This window comes from Hypanus sabinus, chromosome 4 (genome assembly GCF_030144855.1).
Source record: "Hypanus sabinus isolate sHypSab1 chromosome 4, sHypSab1.hap1, whole genome shotgun sequence".
Classification (NCBI taxonomy): Eukaryota; Metazoa; Chordata; class Chondrichthyes; order Myliobatiformes; family Dasyatidae; genus Hypanus; species Hypanus sabinus.
Genome location: NC_082709.1, coordinates 29,784,197 through 29,802,138, shown reverse-complemented (window position 1 = coordinate 29,802,138; position 17,942 = coordinate 29,784,197). Strand labels below are relative to the sequence as shown.

At 41.0% G+C, this 17,942-nt stretch overlaps 1 protein-coding gene across 1 annotated transcript in view; it reads left to right on the top strand.

The window, feature by feature from the left end:
- The window catches only part of pde11a (phosphodiesterase 11a), a 221,211-nt gene extending 203,806 nt beyond the window's left edge, over positions 1–17,405 (top strand). Inside the window, exons 19-20 of the mRNA XM_059966064.1 lie at positions 2,869–2,952; positions 16,729–17,405. Coding sequence (XP_059822047.1) covers positions 2,869–2,952; positions 16,729–16,872 — 228 coding nt within the window. The 3' untranslated portion in view covers positions 16,873–17,405. The remainder of the gene's footprint in view (positions 1–2,868; positions 2,953–16,728) is intronic.
- The last annotated feature ends 537 nt before the right edge of the window (positions 17,406–17,942 follow it).

Below are 17,942 nucleotides of genomic sequence, written 5' to 3'. Positions count from 1 at the left end.
AAAGGGTATAAAATGCAAAAGAACTGCTAGTTCACTTAAAGCGGAATTACTAAATGAAGCGGGAGAAACCGCTACACCAAAAGCTCATGAGGTCAGGAACGTGCAGCTACAAAAAATATTTATGTACAATACAGAAACTGGTGTTACCTACATGTATCGTTGCTGGAGAATTTGCAAGTGGGAAGTAGTGGAGTGATATTTGGAAACTTGATTATTAAAGCATCATTTAGCAAGAAAATCACATATGGATGGTGTATAAAAGGTCCAGCAAGGAAATCCTTCATTATCCTCTACACGCCTGCTAATTATGTTTGTGAGAGTGCAGATGAACAAGACTGGAAATGATCTAACCAGAGGAGATCAACGTTCTTATTGACAGTTATTTTATTTCTTTTAAACAGTGAACGACAAACTGGACTTGGTAGTTCATTATCCTTAGAATAACTTCAGGTTCACTTCCACTTAAAAATTCCGTGTGCACATATTGTTGTCACTAGGCAAAAATTGCACAGAAAAAGATTTTTGTGCTCACTGGTCATTGCAAGTTAGAAGGAGCATTGCTGTGGACTTCAGAAAGGGTAAGACGAGGGAACACGCACCAGTCCTCATAGAGGGGCCAGAGGTGGAAAGGGTGAGCTTCGGGTATCAACATTTCTGAGGATCTATCCTGGGCCCGACATATCAATGCAGGTATACAGAAGGCACAACAGTAGCTATATTTCATTAGGAATTTGAGGAGATTTGGTATGTCACCAAACATATTAGTGAATTTCTACAGAAGTACAGTGGAGAGTATTCTGACGGGCTGTATCACCAGCTGGCATGGGGGTGGGGTGGCTACTTCACAGGATCGAAATAAACTGCAGAAAGTTGTAAACTCAGTCAGCTTCATCAGGAGTATTAGCCTCCACAGTATCCAGGACATCTCCAAGGAAAAATGCCTCAAAAAGGCAACATCCCTCATCACCCAGGACTTGGCCTCTTCTGATTCTTACAATCAGGGAGGAAGTACAGTAGTCTGAAAGCACACAATCAGTGATTCAGAAACAGCTTCTTCCCCTCTGCCATCCAATATCTGAATGGATATTGAACCCATGAACACTACCTCACTGCTTTTTTTTATTTTTTATTAGTGCATTATTTAATTTAATTAAACTATTTAATATATATACTTACTGTACATCATAGTTTTTTCTTTTACACTATTATATATTGCATTGTACTACTGTCACAAATTGAACAAATTTCATGGCATATGCCAGTGATATTAAACCTGACTCTGATATATTTTAATTGAAGAATATTACAGCTGCTGCCCAGCTATATTTGCGTATTAAAATGTTCTATAGTATAAGCAGTGCAATCATAGATATTTTCAATGCAGTTTCCTAGTTCAAACCCAAAACTACCTGTCACGGAGTGTTCCGGAGTTATGTGAATATAGTAGATATTAATTCAAACAACAACCAGTCTTCAATTTGTTTGTAAATTGTGAGCAGTAAATTTAAATTCAAAGCACAGGCTGGCCACAGACTAAAGATTGCACATACATCAGCTAAATGTTAAGACAATAGGGTTGTGTTAATTGGCCTGCATCAATCCAGACAACTATGGGTTTAAGTAATCTGTAGCATTGTAAGTAAGTTCAGTGAAGTGTCCCTGTCAAGGTATTTGAACATTCAGAGGTGCCTTCCACAGTAGATATGTAATTAAAAGGAACATAGAAGTAAAGATTAATTAGTTTTATTGTCAACTGTCAATTGAAACATTGAATGAAATGCGTTGCTTGCATTGGATCATATCAGGATCGAAGTCAATGGAGAGACAATGAAGCTGATGATGTAAAAGTCTTTTCACCACAACAAGTAGGCATCATTTTAGAGACACTCTCAGTAGAGGTTCACAAACTCAAAGCTCATCACATTTTTATACCCTTGGGATCAATAGTAACAGTAGGTGATTCAATACAGTTTTAATAGCTACAATGGTGCTGTTTACTTTGGGTTGACAATGCTTCCTTTGAATTGCATATCTACAGTGAGAGACCCCCCTGAATGTTCAAAAACCTTTGCTGGGACACTTCCCTGAATTTACTTACAATGGTGCAAATTACTTAAACCCATAGTTGTCTGGATAGCTGCAGGCCAATTAACACAACCCCATTGTTTTAACGTTTGGCTGATGCATGTGCAGTCTTTAGCTATTAACTTCAATTTACTGCTTGCATTTTACAAAACAACCTCAGACTCTTTCTTGTTTGAATTAATATCTGCTATATTCCCATAACTCTAGAATATTCCCTAGCAGCCTGAAATATCTTTATTACCATTAGAATCAAATACACAGAGCCATTCCAGAACCATCTATTTTAAATTGCAGCCAAGAGATTTGCTGATTCCTTGGTTAGTGTATGAAAGCAGAACTGCGAAATTCAGCCCTCACATCCCTTTCCATTCTGTCTTTCCACATCCTTCCATTCCCTTAGTAAACATAATTCCATTGATCTGTCTTGAGAATGTACAATGACTGAGACTCCATGCCCCATTTGTGGAAAATTCCCAGGATTTACAATTCTCTGACGACTGCAGTCTCTCATCTTAATCCCAAATGTCTGCAGTTTTGTGAGCCATCAATTCCAGATTTCACAGCCAAGGAAAATATAAGTATCTACCTTATTAAACTCCCCAAGAATTCCATATGTTTCAAAATAATGCATTTTATTCTCATAAATTACAGGGTATATAGACACTGCATTTTCAATCTCTCTTGTTATTATGTTCTCATCCATCTTAGGAATGAACTTTTGATACATATTTCAACAGATTCCCAGATATGCAGGAAGGAGTAATTATTTATTATTGTTTCCAGGCTATCTTTGACCGAAACAGAAAAGATGAACTTCCAAGACTGCAGCTGGAATGGATCGATGGGATATGTGTTCCCCTTTATGAGGTAACATGTTGGATCTTCTCAAATATTCACTCAGACATTAACGCATAGGGTCCTGCTCTACTTCTAAGAGGTCAACAGGGAATAGTTTTCTTGCATGGATGACCATGGCAAATTTGAGTCAGCTTTGCCTTCCAGCAGGGATTTGGAGGTGAAAGCTGACGCCTCCTTTCTCTGGCAGACAACTGGAGAAAGACTGGAGCTCTCTGGCCCAATCCCTGTAATGATAGAAGGAGTAAATGATAGATTTCAGTGGGTAACTTCCCAATCGTGGCTCAGGTAAGGATAAAAACAGGCAACCCTCCTTCTTCGTTCAGGTACACACTGTTTTTTACGCCCACACTGCATCTTCAAGGATGTGTGCATGTTTGAAGCTTAAAGAACTGACATCAAATGTGCACAGTGTGATGGCTGACATCATTAGCAAACCCAGCAAAGGAATAGTGCATGCAAGCACTATTGATCAGTTTTCTCTTTCAAAATTATAAAGTAGCACATAAAAAAACTATCCCTCAAACTCTCAGATTCCATGCCAATGACTAAGCAGTCTTTTCTAAACAAGATTAAAGATACATGATCTTTGCTCTTTGCAATAAATATTTTGCCCAAGTTACACACGCTTCGTCTTCAAGGATTCCTAGGTAACCAGCTACTGCTTTTACTTTATTGACATTTTAGACCTTGTGGTGAAATCTCAATATTAAAAGCTAACCATTTTAAGTTGACAGACAAAGCAAATAATTGTATAACAAAGCAGAAATCTTTTACTATGTTCTGGGCACAATTAAATAAAAAGTGTACAGACTGTGTTCCCAGCTGAGTTTTTATTACATAATGGAAAATTTTCTCCTTACACGCCAGTAGATGTATCTTTGTGAGAAGGGACTTGGCCACACGCTCCACTGCAATATTCAGCACACTGCAGAGTACAAATGATCTCCCCACATAATATGTCTGGCTTGCAGCTAGCTGTCTAATTAGTTCTATATAGACTCAAATAGGTTAGTGACTACCATTTAACAAAGCTTTGAGAAGAATGCAATGCTCAAAATTCTAACCATTAGTTATGCAAGCCAAGATCATAGAATCAGTCTTCTGTCAGAAAGTTGATAAATTTACAAAGCACAATTATTACTATTGAACAGAAAAGAGTTTTTTTCCCTTTGGGCAGTCTGTAGTGGGATTACCTTCCACTCCAGGCCACTTGCTGTTCTTTTCATGTCTCACGAGAGGTATCAACACTGTCAAGAGATTCAATTTCAAAGAGGACATAATGTCTTCGCTGGCATTTAATTTAATATTTTCTCAAAGGGAGTGTTTATTTTGAACACTTAAAGCTCTGAAATCTCAACAGAATATCTTGTTAGCTATGTTCACTTTTTTTGTCTGGATGGAGTATTATTTGTTTGCAGGAATTATTTGTATTATTTGTACCCAGGCTTTTCTCCAGAAGTTCAGATGCTGGTCAACCTGGTGCTGAATTAATTGTTGGTGTTTGTTGGATCAACTCGATGACTGAGACTTCTCAAATCTCCAGGACAGAGAATTCCAAGCATTCACCACGCCAAAGTGAAAAAAAAATAAACATTCCCACTTCATTTACCCCACAGCCCAGCATAACGGCCTTGTGTTTGTCCCATTCTGTGATTCTCGGGAAGATTTTATAGTGGGGGAGGGGAGGTAGAGGAGCTGGTTCTACTTCATAACAGCAGCGTTGCAGTTAGTGCAAATGCTATACAGTGCCAGCAATCACCAACTGGGAGCTCATTCTCACCGCTGTCTGTAATGAGTTTGTACGCTCTCCCTGTTCCTCTGCGCGCTCCAGTTTTCACCCACATTCCAAAGCTCTATGGTTAGGATTAGGGGTAGTAAATTGTGGGCATGTTTTGTTGGTGCCAGAAATGTGCCGACACTTGACGACTGCCACAGCACAATCCTCACTGATCTGATTTGACACAAGCAACACATTTCACTGTATGTTTCAACATACACTTGACAAATCTTTACATCCAGCTGCTTTAACTCAAGGTGCAGAACATCTAGTAACAAATCACCTCCTTGTTCTAGAACAGCATCAACTGCTGTGGCTAGTAGATATTCTAAATATAATGTTCTATTTCTCATTGTTTCCTGCAAAAAAAATCCCTCTCACACTTCTATTCTTCGCCTTCTATTCTTTTTGTTATTAGCATACATCAAGGAGTAAGTTAATATACACCTTGTTGTTGTTGTTCCTCTTCACGGCTTGTGGCACTTTGGGCAGCGTTTTTTGCCATTTCTGTAGTATTTTGCCTCCTTTTATGAGGCCGAGTTGCTAGCTCAATGCTCAACCCAGCACTGATGGAAAACATGCAAGGAGCTGGCTGGATTTGAACTTGGGACCATTTGCCTCGAAGGACAGTGCTGATACCACTACACTACCAGCTGGCTTACACATCTGTGTGTGAAGACTAAAACTGGGACACCTGGAGCAAACTCACCTTCGCAAAGGACAGGAAAACTCCACAGAGACAGTACCCAGTGTCAGTATAGGAGCCATGTATCTATTGTCTGTCTGTATTTAACTTATGTTGTGCATCCTCACTCTGGGTTGAGGTAATTTGTCATGTGGGTTTAGGCAGTGGTTAGCAGGGTGGCAGTTAAAGTAAATGAATATAGTTGCCTGTTCACCTATTTGGTGGTAAAGAGAGGGGGTGAGTATTTTCCACTGACCACTTGTCTTTGACCATTTGTCCTTGTTTGAATTTGATCCACAAATGAGAGAAAATCTGCAGATGCTGGAAATCTGAGCAACACACACAAAATGTTGGAGGAACTCAGCAGGCCAGGCAGCATCTATGGAAAATAATACAGTTGATGTTTCGGGCTGAGACCTTACAGTCTAGAGGAAGGGTCTAGGCCTGAAACATCGGCTGTACTTTTTTCCATAGATGCTGCCTGACCTGCTGAGTTCCTCCAGCATTTTGTGTGTGTTACTTGAATTTGATCCAATTAATTTGACATGCAGTACAGAAAATTCAAACGATGTTATCGTTGGTTTGTAATAAAGGATTAAAAGTGTTTTTTTGACTTGGAGGAAAGTTTGTTTCAGGTAGTCACTACAGTCAGGATGAACCTGGGCCCCTGGAGTGGTGAAGATCTTTAGTAATATTAAATGAAACACTAATCTTTTTAGGAGCTTCATGTGGCGTCTAAATATGTTTGTTTAATTGGATTTTGACATTACTGTACATCTTCACTTTTGAGAAACAGCCGATTACAAAATAGAAGTATGGATACTAGTCAATGGCCAGTCTGCGTTTGATGTTGAACTTCTTAACTCAGTTTATTCCATCGTTGTTCAGGATTTCTCAAAAGCAAGTTCAGAGCAGACTGAGATAATGATTTATTAAAGGATAGCTGCGATACAAAACAAAAGGATTCAAAGGAAATCATGAAAGATTGCTCCTGCAAAAGAGCAAAAGGTGGATCACGGAAATATTGGTTTTACCAAGCCTCAGCCTCAATGGTTTAGCTATTAATTTGCCACAATTCAGCAAAATAAAATAATTATTACTTTGTTAGCTTCAAGTAAATGAGAAAACCTCTGTCAAGTGAATTTTTGCTAGCTAATTTTATATCATTACTGATGAAGATGGAGTAAGATACTCTCTTCTCAACATTAAACAGGACTTGCCTGAGCACTGACGCTGGAGGTAAATGTCCCATACTGTGAGTGACTGCCTAGTCTCGCCTACTCTATGACATCACTAGGGAGCCGCTCACCCAATCACGGCCAAGGAGCCAGGTTGTTAGAGTTTAAATAAAATCAGAAAATGTTGGAAACACTCAGGAGGCCAAGGAGATAATGTCTCATGTCAAAGTCTCTTCATTAGAACTGGGAATAGTGCGGTTAGAAGTGAATTTTAAAATGTCCATCAGGTCCATGATGGCCCCAGCTGTGCAATCCCATTTGATTCCCTTTACCTTATTTCTCTATGGATTTCCTACTTACTCTCTCTCACATGACTGCTTTTCATTTTTTTGCTGCTTGCCAAAACCAAAAGGTAATTCTGCTCTTGTTAATTAACCTACCAGGATATCTTCGGCATCGCTCTCAAAATGTTGGAGGGACTCAGCAGGTCAGGCAGCATCTATGGAGGAAGAAGGGTTTCGGGTGGAGACCCTTCTTCAGAACTGTCTCGGCCTGAAATGCTGCCTGTTTGAGTTCCTCCAGCACCTTGCTCAAGACCTCCAGATCTGCAGAATCTCTTGTGCCTCAGACATTCTTTGGGATGCGGGAGAAACCTGCAGGACAAACATATAAAATCTGCACACACAACACCTGAGATCAAGATTGAATCCAGGTCTTTAGAGCAGCACCGACTGCTGTGTCACCATACTGCCCAGGGAGTGTGGGAGGAAATATAGCTGTGGGATCCTGTGGGCCTATGATACATGTTGGGTTGCAAACTGGACTCCTGAGACAGAGACTGAGAAATCTAGACAGGGAAACATCAGAGATGAGCCTTATGAAAGGCAAATGTATAAATAATGACTGCTATATTCCAGTAATCAGATCCACTGTGTGCTTGAGCAAAACTGCTGCAGTGAACAAGCAGCCCAACATTACAACCATTACCTTGTCTAGACAGAGAGAAGGACTGGTGACAGACAGTTCAGTATATAAAAAAAAACAATTTGGTTTTTAAGATGGATGATCGAACTTGTAATCTGCTAAATCGAAACCCTGGTATGAAAATATCTGGAACATTTATCAAATGTGTATTGTTCTGTGCATTGTTGCATATATTCTCATCATGCCAAAGGGTTCTTTGCATACATCTGCTTTCTCATTCTCTCTGCAAGGAGCTTGATGCTCTTGTGTATTCCAATATTTCTTTCCATCTATTATTTATCAATTGTTGGAATACATCTCTTCAGCATCAGGTCCAAGTGAAATTATCAGTTGTCAGTTATATTCAGCTCCTGATACTGAATTATATTCAAGTCAGCAGAATAAAACATAGGGAGGGAATATAAATGGAGGCTGGTACTATCTTAGAGATTTAGATGAATTTTTCTCCCTTAAACCACAATCTGGACCATCTAATCTAAAAAAACGAACATAATTTCCAACCTTGCACACCTTGGTTACCTCGGTTACTTCCTTGGTTACTTCCCTGGATTTCTTGAAATATAATGGACCAATGCATTACCTGTATAAAACAGTATAAACAATATTAATTACTCTGGAACATAAAGTGTTTTTTTTATCCACATGTTGATGGTAGGGAAGTCTTCTTTATATAAACTTTAATAACCCACGTTTCCAGAGGATTTATAATGACAGTAGCAGAAATCACAGTTCCTGGTTGGCCAGCCATTGCAGATTAGAATTCCGCATGAAAAACCTTTAAAAAATATTTTAGGAGCTATCTTTGTGCAGCAGTTAATAATGCATATTAGAATGCAGATACACTCTTAGCAGCAGTTCCCATTAAATCAAGAGGTTGGCAGTGAAAAAATGACCAAGTCAAAGCCCGTACTGAAATAGCCACTTTCTAAAGTCTGTTAGTTGTCACCCTGTCAGGAGTGTGCATTGTATGAAATAATTTCACTAAATTAATTTAATTGCAAAAAACAATCCGGATTTTAACTATTTCTAATTGCATCCTATTAGAGGAAAATAAGGAGGCCAAGAACATTGTGTTTCCAAAATAACAAGAAATGAAACTGAAAACCAAGTTTGCATGAACAAACAAAATAATCTAATGCATCAGCTCAGTCAGTAATCGAAATAAAATATAGCCAGTCCCTCTCCTCACTCATTGTTAACTAATTGTGCTACTGTGTGTTTTTTCCTGCGAGTCCATGAGATGGATAATGGCACTACTATATCAACATCGTAGACTAACAACTAAAAGCACAAATCAGTTTTCAGTGAGAAATACTTAGCAACATTGGGATCATGTTATCACAGCAGGGAAACACGTGGCCTATAATGCTGTCAAAGGTAGGAAAATAGTACCACAGGCAACATTGCTCTGACGCAACATACTCTTTATCCACTTGATTATTGCACTCGAAAATGAAATCATAAACAGTGATAAACATTATAGTCCATCAGGGGAGAATAATACCTCTATTTGTGATTTGGTATTTTTAAAGATCGTATTTTAAGGATTTGATAGTTTCCAGCCAAGGAATCAACAGCATGCTGTGTGCTGTTGTGGAGAGCTCCAGCCATCCACCAAGTCCAGCTCCTCACCCAATGCTGGGTGCATGTACCCTGTTGACACCTGAGCAACTGTTCCTCACTGACAACTTTATCACTGCCCCCCACCCCCATGCAACTAATCTTGTAGGGTTGCCAAGAGCTTTGGGAAATAAGAGGGTGAAAAAATTCTCTGAGAAATGTGGTTAGCTACCTGTAGCCTAGGTCATACTGAATAGACTTTTCACTGATAACATTGTAGCTGTTTGGAAGATATTTAAATGTAAATTTAGAGAAGTTAACTGTCAAGAGAAAATTGTTGTTTAGTCAAATTCCTGCAGTTTTAAACTAACCAGTTTTGGAGAGGGTTTCTGCTCATCATACATTGTAAAGGTTTGCAACATGTGCTGCATCTGCACAGGCCTGAAATCGCCACCAAAGGATGTAATATAATTATAAAATGCACTCTTGTAAATACCATCACTTTACCTCAACAAAGCTTCAACTGTGTTACTCCTAGATCTGCTGGTCCACCCTATGTCTTCTGAGCCAATCCATTCTGAGGACATGTCCATTGGAACCATTCCTGTTTAGACAAGCTGTGGTATCTATACACGGAAGCAAGCCATTCAGCCTAGTTGTATGTTATACTGCACAAGAGATACAGCCGCTGCCTCATATCACCAGTGGAGCTTACACGTTCTCCCTGTGAGCTTGTGGGCTTCCTCTCAATACTCCGGTTTCCTCTCACTACCCAAAGAAGTGCAGGATAGCAGTTTTATTGGCCACTGCAAGTTGCCTCTAGTGAGGAGACGAATGGCTGAATCTGCAGGGGGAGCCGGTGAGAATGTGGGATTAATGTAGGATTTAAATAGGTGGTCCAGGGTCAGGTGAATTCAGTGAATCGTGCTGTAATGCCTTCTTTCATCTTACTTGGTCTATTGATATAAAACCTTACTTATCCTCATCTTCTCTCAAATATAATTTACCCTAGCTATTCTACTCAGCAATAAGCTCCAGATGCCAACCATTCCCTAGATAAGGACTTTGCATTTTTAATGATTATCTTGTGCTTATGTTATCTAGTCTTGGAAGTCTCCACTGCATCAGACTCTTTGCAAAGTTTTAAGTTCTCTGTATTGTAAATCATTTTTGCATCTTCTCTAGTTCCCAGTAGGGTTTTTTGGTAAAGTAGGGACTAAAGTGATCGCCACATGGTCACTGTCTGGCTTGCTAGGCAGGACGCCACTGCAGATGGCCTCTCCTACACTACTGCATCCGTAGCAACACCTTCTCGTCAGTGCCCCCTGTTTCCACCGAGCTTGCTACGTCATGGCGCGACCGAGTGTCTGGCAGTCTAACTGGATGGGTAGGCTGGGCTCATTAGCCTTGGTTCTTCCTTGAGTTTTTATGGTAGTTGGCATCCACACCGTTGCATTACTGCCATATTAGCCTTGTTTGGCAGCCAGCCTAAGAGAAGGACAACACCGGGCAGGTGGGGCTCGTTATCCTTGTCAGGCTATCCACTTAGGAGAAGGACACTCTGACGTAACTCCTACAACCCGAGGACCTCGCTGTCACTGTCCCAGCTTGCTGGGCTATGGCAGATGGACCCCGGGTGTAAAAGGTGGGGCCAGCACTGCACTCACTGCACTCCACTGAAAAAAAACATTGCGCAGGCCGAAGGACACACCCACATCTACGACCATCCTCCCCGACCATTCATCAAGGTTCCAAAATTGACCTCTGAGGAACACCAGTAGTCACTGGCAGCCAAACAGAAAAGGCCTCTTTTATTTCCATTTGCTATCTCCTGAGTGTCAGCCATTCTTCTATTCATGTCAGTATATTTCCTGCAACACCATAGGATTTTATCTTGTTAAGCAGCTCATGTGAGGCACCTTATGAAATGTCTTCTGATAGTCCAAGTAAATGACGTCCAACATCCACTGCCTCTCTTTTGTCCACCCTGCTTGTTACTTCCTCAAAGAATTCTAACAGATTTCTCAGGTAAGATTTCCCTTGACAGAAACCATGCTGACTTTGACTTATTTTATCATTAGTCTCCAAGTACCCTAAAATGTTGTCCTTAATAATGGACTCCAACAGCTTCCCAGGCAACATAAGTGAAAATGCAGATGCTGGAAATAAATAAAAACACAAAATGCTGGCAGAACTCAGCAGGCCAGACACCGTCTATGGGAGGAGGTAGTGATGATGTTTTGGGCCGAAACCCTTCATCAGGAGGGTTTCCTGATGAAGGGTTTCAGCCCGAAATGTCGTCACTACCTCCTCCCATAGATGCTGTCTGGCCTGCTGAGTTCTGTCAGCATTTTGTGTTTTTATCCAACAATTTCCCAGTTGCTCCTAACTACTGTCTTCCAGAATGCAGTTGGATATTAATTTACCTAATTAACTGAAACTTCAAGTTACTAATCAATTCAACCAACAAATTCCCACATAATTGTCAAATAAAATTAGTTCTATATTAATACTAATTCTCCAGGATAGATAAGGCTTCTTACAGAAGCTGGTGCTACTATCTCCCACATGGAATGAGTGGCTGGATAGAAGTTGAAAGGATGTTTAGTTAACCAGAAGCCAAGACATGAAGGCTGATCCACCACCCACATCTTCATTCCATGTGCAGTAATTGTAATGGTCCAAAAAAATTCATTGGGAGATAAACATGGAAAGAGAATGGGGTGAGAACACAGAGAGAAAGATGAGGGAGCAGGGAGCGGAAGGATGAAAGTTGGAGTTATCCAGGATATCTGGGAATCTCCTCCATTTATCCACACCTTCACATTAATCTCAGTTAGTCACAGCAATCATGGTTCCTTCTTCCAAATTATAATGTGATTTCTGATAGAGTGGTAATAATCATTTATTTGCTAATAGCTAGAGATTTTCTAGAGTTTGATGAAGAGTGTGGTAGCTTATATTTTGCAAAAAGACCACTCGACAACTTGATGGCCAAAAGAGCATCTTTATCTGGGACGGCAAATGATATTTACAATACGGAGTCTTCCGGGTACCTCGTGTGGCCTGGGTGGAGGAACTATATACAATGCATACTGGGAATAAAAAGAGCGGAAGTAAAGACCTCGACAATCCAGGATCCCGCCTCTTGCTACCAACAGCTTCCCGATTAGTATTAACTTACTTTTAATAATACTCACATTACAACAAAGAGCTTTCCACCTTCCCAAGTAGGGAGGCGGGCAGAATCTGCACTGCCTCTCTCAACAGAGTAACAAGCTAGACCCTCTGGAATGGCGAGCCAGCAATTCAGAATCTCCCAGTGCCACCTGAGTACAACCAAGATCCCTCCTGGCACAGCAATCAGGATGATGGTCAAAAACTTAAAGAAGTTCCAGGTCTGGGGCCCAGTCAGTTCAGATGCCCATTTTTAGAAGGGAGATGGCTGGACAGAATGCCTACAGGTGAGAGTATAACTAAACAGGGGATGTAAACGCACCAATTGTATCGTCAGACAGGAGGTCGTGGAATAAAAGGGGTCACACCGGCATCGGTTAGAAAAACAGCAAAGTGACAGAGAGTAGAGAGGTGCAATGTCAGATATTTCTTTAGACTGGAGGCAGACAAACAATGAAGTCCTCAGCAATCAATTCCAGAAACACTTCCTTCTTTATATACGTTATCAATTTGCATTTGGTATTTTCAGACGCAAATCAGTAGGAAAGCTTGAAGACTTTGAAGAGTGTTGAATCACGAGGAGGGTTGTAATAGATAGAAACACAATATGGACAGATCAGTGGAATGGTTGGAAATGCAATAGGTGAGCATTAAGGCAGAAAAATGGTGTTAACATTTTGATGGGAAGAATAAGGATAGACAATATAAACTAGAAGCCGAAGTATGACAGAAGGCCATGAAATTACTCTGTGCTTACCCTCTGCACAGATTCTGCCTGGCATGCTGAGAATCTTCAGCATTTTCTGCTTTTATTTCAGATATCTAGCAGCTGCAGTCTTTGCTGTCAGTCACATTTCTAAGAAGCTGCAGTAGTAATTGGAGGTGTATGTGTTCACATTATTGAAAGTAGAAGGGCACTTTGAGAAAGTGCTTCAAAACAGAAGCATCCAGGATCTTGACCTTTATTAATAAAGATTTGAGCAAAAAAAAAACATCAAGGTGACCTTTGCAAAACACCGGTTCTGCCACCAATGACTGGACTTTAAATGTTCAGAGAGCAAGGGAGATCTACACTGGCTCCAGTGATGGAGAATTTAGTTACAAGAATATTTGATGGGGATGTTCTACTTGGATAACATTTGTTTGAAAGAAAATCAAAAAGAAGAACTTGAAATCCTGAGGGAACCAGGAAGAGTAGATAGAGAGAAACTGTACTTGGTAAGTAGCTGAAACTCAGATGTGACCTAAGGGAAAACTTTGTAAGCAGCGAATGATTTATGCTGTAAGGTAACACCAGGGGGAAGCAGTGGAGGCAGTTTGAGAAGGTGCTGGGTACTTGAAAAGGAAGTGTTTGCAAGTATATGAGGAGAGGTGGCAAGTGGGACCATCTGGATTGTTCTGTTGTGGGGATGGCATAGAGTTGTTGGACCGAATAGACCCATGCTGGAGCCATTCTGTGACTTTGTGAATAAATAGTACTGAGTACATTAAAATCCCTAACAAAATAGGGTAAAATGCCTCTGGTGATCTCAGTCAAATACAAAGCTCAATTTATTCTAATTTCTGCCAGTTAGACAGCTTTCATAACTAAAAATCAACCTAGTGAATGTTGGTGCGCTTTTTTTCAAGGCAAGCATAATCTTTCCTTAGGGGTGGAAACCAAACTCATCAAAGGCCTGGTATATCAATGAGGCCTCAACTCCCTTTAGTGGAGCCTCATCAGTGCCTTAATTTTTCAAGGTGCCGGAAACTGTTTGCTGCAGCTGTGAACAATTGATTTATAGCTGGCTTGTATTGTATTACACAGCCAAATAAAACCGAAAATATAATGCTGAAAAATGAAGAGGTGTAAAATTCTTGCTCAAGGGAGAGGCATGCTGATAGGCAACATTGAATCTACAGTTTAAACTCGCTCTCTGAATAAAATCCAGTCAAGGTCACTGAGATGGAGAACGAAGGAATGAAGGATAGATGGAGTGGGGAGGTTTTCTCTCTTACATGTGCTCTATGTGCCTTATGCTGTGTATGGCTGCTCCTGCTATGTTTTACACCTTAGCCTCGGAGAAACATTATTTTGTTTGGCTGTATTCATGGGTATTCATGTATGGCTGGATGACAATTATACTTTAGTTTGAACATGAACTTTTGAGATGATAGTGTTGTGTTGCATAGGTTATTGCTTGATAGACTTCGGCTATGATCACTAGCTAAAAACAAGTTAATAATGGAGTGTAAACACAAAGTGCACTGCAGATGCTGAGGTCAAATCAAGACATACAAAAAAGCTGGATGAACTCAGCAGGTTGGGCAGCATCCGTTGAAAGGAGCAGTCAACGTTTCGGGCTGAGACCCTTCATCAGGACTGAAGAAGGAGGGGGCAGGGGCCCTATAAAGAAGGTGGGGGGGGGATGTAAAACCATTCAGAGGAAAGATCAAGGGGTGGGGGAGGGGATAGGCAGGAGAGGTGAAGCAGGAATGTAAGGGGAAAGCACTATGGGTAGTAGAAGAAGGCAGAATCATGAGAGAGGTGATAGGCAGCTAGAAGAGGAGACAGAGTAGAGGTGGGATGGGGAAGGGCGAGGGAGGGAATTACTGGAAGTTGGAGAATTCGATGTTCATACCAAAGGGCTGGAGACTACCCAGACAGTATATAATAGGTGTTGCTCCTCCAACCTGAGTTTGGCCTCATCATGGCAGTAGAGGAGGCCATGTATGGACATATCCAAATGGGAATGTGAAGCAGAGTTGAAGTGGGTGGCAACTGGGAGATCCTGTCTGTTGTGACGGATGAAGCGTAGGTGCTCGACGAAGCGGTCCCCCAATCTGCGTCGGGTCTCGCCGATGTAGAGGAGGCCGCACCAGGAGCACCGGATGCAATAGATGATCCCAACAGACTCACAAGTGAAGTGCTCCCCAACACAGTACGTCTTAGTAATGGAGTGTTTCTGGTTGCATTTCAGCAAAAGGAGTGAAAGACACCAGTTATCATCCTTAGGAACAGCAATATCTGTACGTCAGGTTGCAGCTCACAGACGAAGGATTTAGCCTCTGTACCTTCTACTCCAGTATATGGCCAGGGTTTTATTATGCTGAAAATTGGAATCAGTTCTCACATTCTATGTCATTATAATCTTGCACCTCATCATTTCCTCGGTAGCTGTTCCATTTTATTCTGCATTTTGTTATTGTTCTATCTCAATGCACTGCGTAATGATCTGTATAGGCAAACACAGGACGAGCTCTTTTACTGTAACTCAGTACATGTGACAATAATAAACCAATTCCAATTCCACTTTATTACAATTCACTAATTAATGGATACTGTTAAGGATTTACTGAGATGGGGAAGTTTCCTGTTTGTATTCCAAACTGTGAGAGAGGATTTTGCACAGGAAGTTGAGGGGGGACTTTATAGAGATCTATAAAATCACAAGAGGCCTGGCTAATATAAATGATCAGATGGAAAAGGCATAGGCTTAAGGGAAAATGTGAAAAGTTTAAGGGAGACCTGAAGGGCAAATTTTTCACACCATGGGTGCTGGTATGTGGAATGGGATGCCAGAAGTAGTGAAAGAGGAAGGGGACAATTACAATGAAAGGTTCAGAAGGATATGGGTCAAATGCAGAAGCAAATGGGACTCACTCAAGGAGCCAACTTAACTGGCATCGACAAGTTCAGAGTAAATTTTATTATCTAAGTATATATATGTCCCCTGAGATTTATTTTCTTGTGGGCATCCTCAGAGAATCTATAGAATAATAACCATAACAGATCAATGAAAGACCACCTGACCAGGGCATTCAACCAGAGTGCAGAAGATGATAAACCATGCAAATACAAAAAGCAGTAATAATGATCATAAATAAATAAACAATAAATATCGAGAACATGCGATGAAGAGCACTTGAAAGTGAGTGCTTTGGTTGTGGGGAGTTTTCAATGATTGGGCAAGTGAAGTTGAGTGAACTTGTCCTCTTTGGTTCAAGACCCTCATGGTTGATGGGTAATAATTGTTCCTGAACCAAGTCATGTGACTCCTGAGGCTCCTGTACCTTCTTCCTGATGGTAGCTGCGAGAAGAGAGAACGACCTGGGTGGTGGGGGTGATGCTGCGTTGCGTTTCATGTAGGTGTGCTCAGTGGTGGGGAGAGCTTTACTTTTTCCACTACTTTTGTAGGATTTTCCATTCAAGGGCGTTGGTGTTTCCATACCAGGCTGTGATGCAGCCGGTCAATATACTCTCCACTACATCAGAGAAGTTTGTCAAAGTTTTAGATGTTAAACCAAAGAGCCTGCTTCCATGCTATATAACATGTAACTGAGGAGAGACGCTTCATTTTCCATTAAAATTAGTGAGTCTGATTCTCCTTGTGGTAGAATTTTTAGCAAGAAGCATTTATATCTTTTTATGAATTAATTCCTAGGCCTTGGTGAAAGTCAACCCACGCCTGAAGCCAATGCTAAATGGGATTATCCAGAACAGGCTTAAATGGGAGGAGATGCACCAAAGAGGACAAGGAGGCAGAGACAATCCCCGCCGCAGCACAACCACGCAAGACATCAGTTAAAGCTCCGCGTGTCATCTCCAGGGATGGGCAATCAGCTTGATATGGCTCATATTCAACTGGATTGGGACATCCTTCAGTTGTGCTTTGCAAAGCCTGAAACAGTGTGGCCGTGCTGAAACCCCCCAGTGTGTTTCTGCGTGGGGCAGAATCCATCCACTCTGAACTGAGAGTGAAAACAACAAAAACGATGAGTTCACTGCAAGTACTGTGTTGTAGGCATATGTTGATAAAGCTCTTAGGAAGCTCACAGAGTCCCTTTGACAGTTTGCAGGTAATACAGTTCCATCCAGTGCTACCAATTGCTAAGGGTTTGCTGTCTGCTGCAGAGAATATATCGCCACCATAAGCAGGTTGAAGGAACATCAATTATTCAAGGACAGAGAACCGAAGTGTCTGAGCATCCTTTGTCTGCCATGTTGTTTCTACTTTCATTCTTCTCACCATTATTGGAATGAACAAGCAGTTTGTTTACTTTATACAGTGGATTCTGGTTAATTGGGACACATTGGGACCAGGACGTTTTGGCCCATCTAAGTAGCTGCCCCAAATAACCAAAGTTTTATGGAAATAATAAAAATGTATTAAAAAAACAAACTACTGTTTAATTGAGTAGCACATTATGTATTTTAAATGAAATACAGAACAAATTGGAACACTACCAATACCTCTACCGTACTATAAAACTACGTATTAGTTCCTAATAGTTACCAACAGAGGAATTCAGCTGCTGTACGCTGTCATGTTCTTCTGATTAGTTGTAAATGAAGTCAGCTTGGGTGGACTGGGTGGATCTATAGCGAGATCCACTAGGCAGGAACCATCAGGAGCGAAGGGCACAACGAGGCACGGATGGTCATGGTCATTCAGTGCAGCCAAGGAAGACCCCAGTCGTGATGCCTACTCGTACCACTGGACCCAAACTTCTGAGGTTGAGAGAGTGGAACTGCCCCAGTGCAATGGCTTCTCCACTTTAAAAACTCTCCTGAATCGGTTTTCCTGTCATCGTTGGATAGATGGACAACTACTGCCAAATAAACAAAAGTTATCCAATACAACGGCTACATACAATG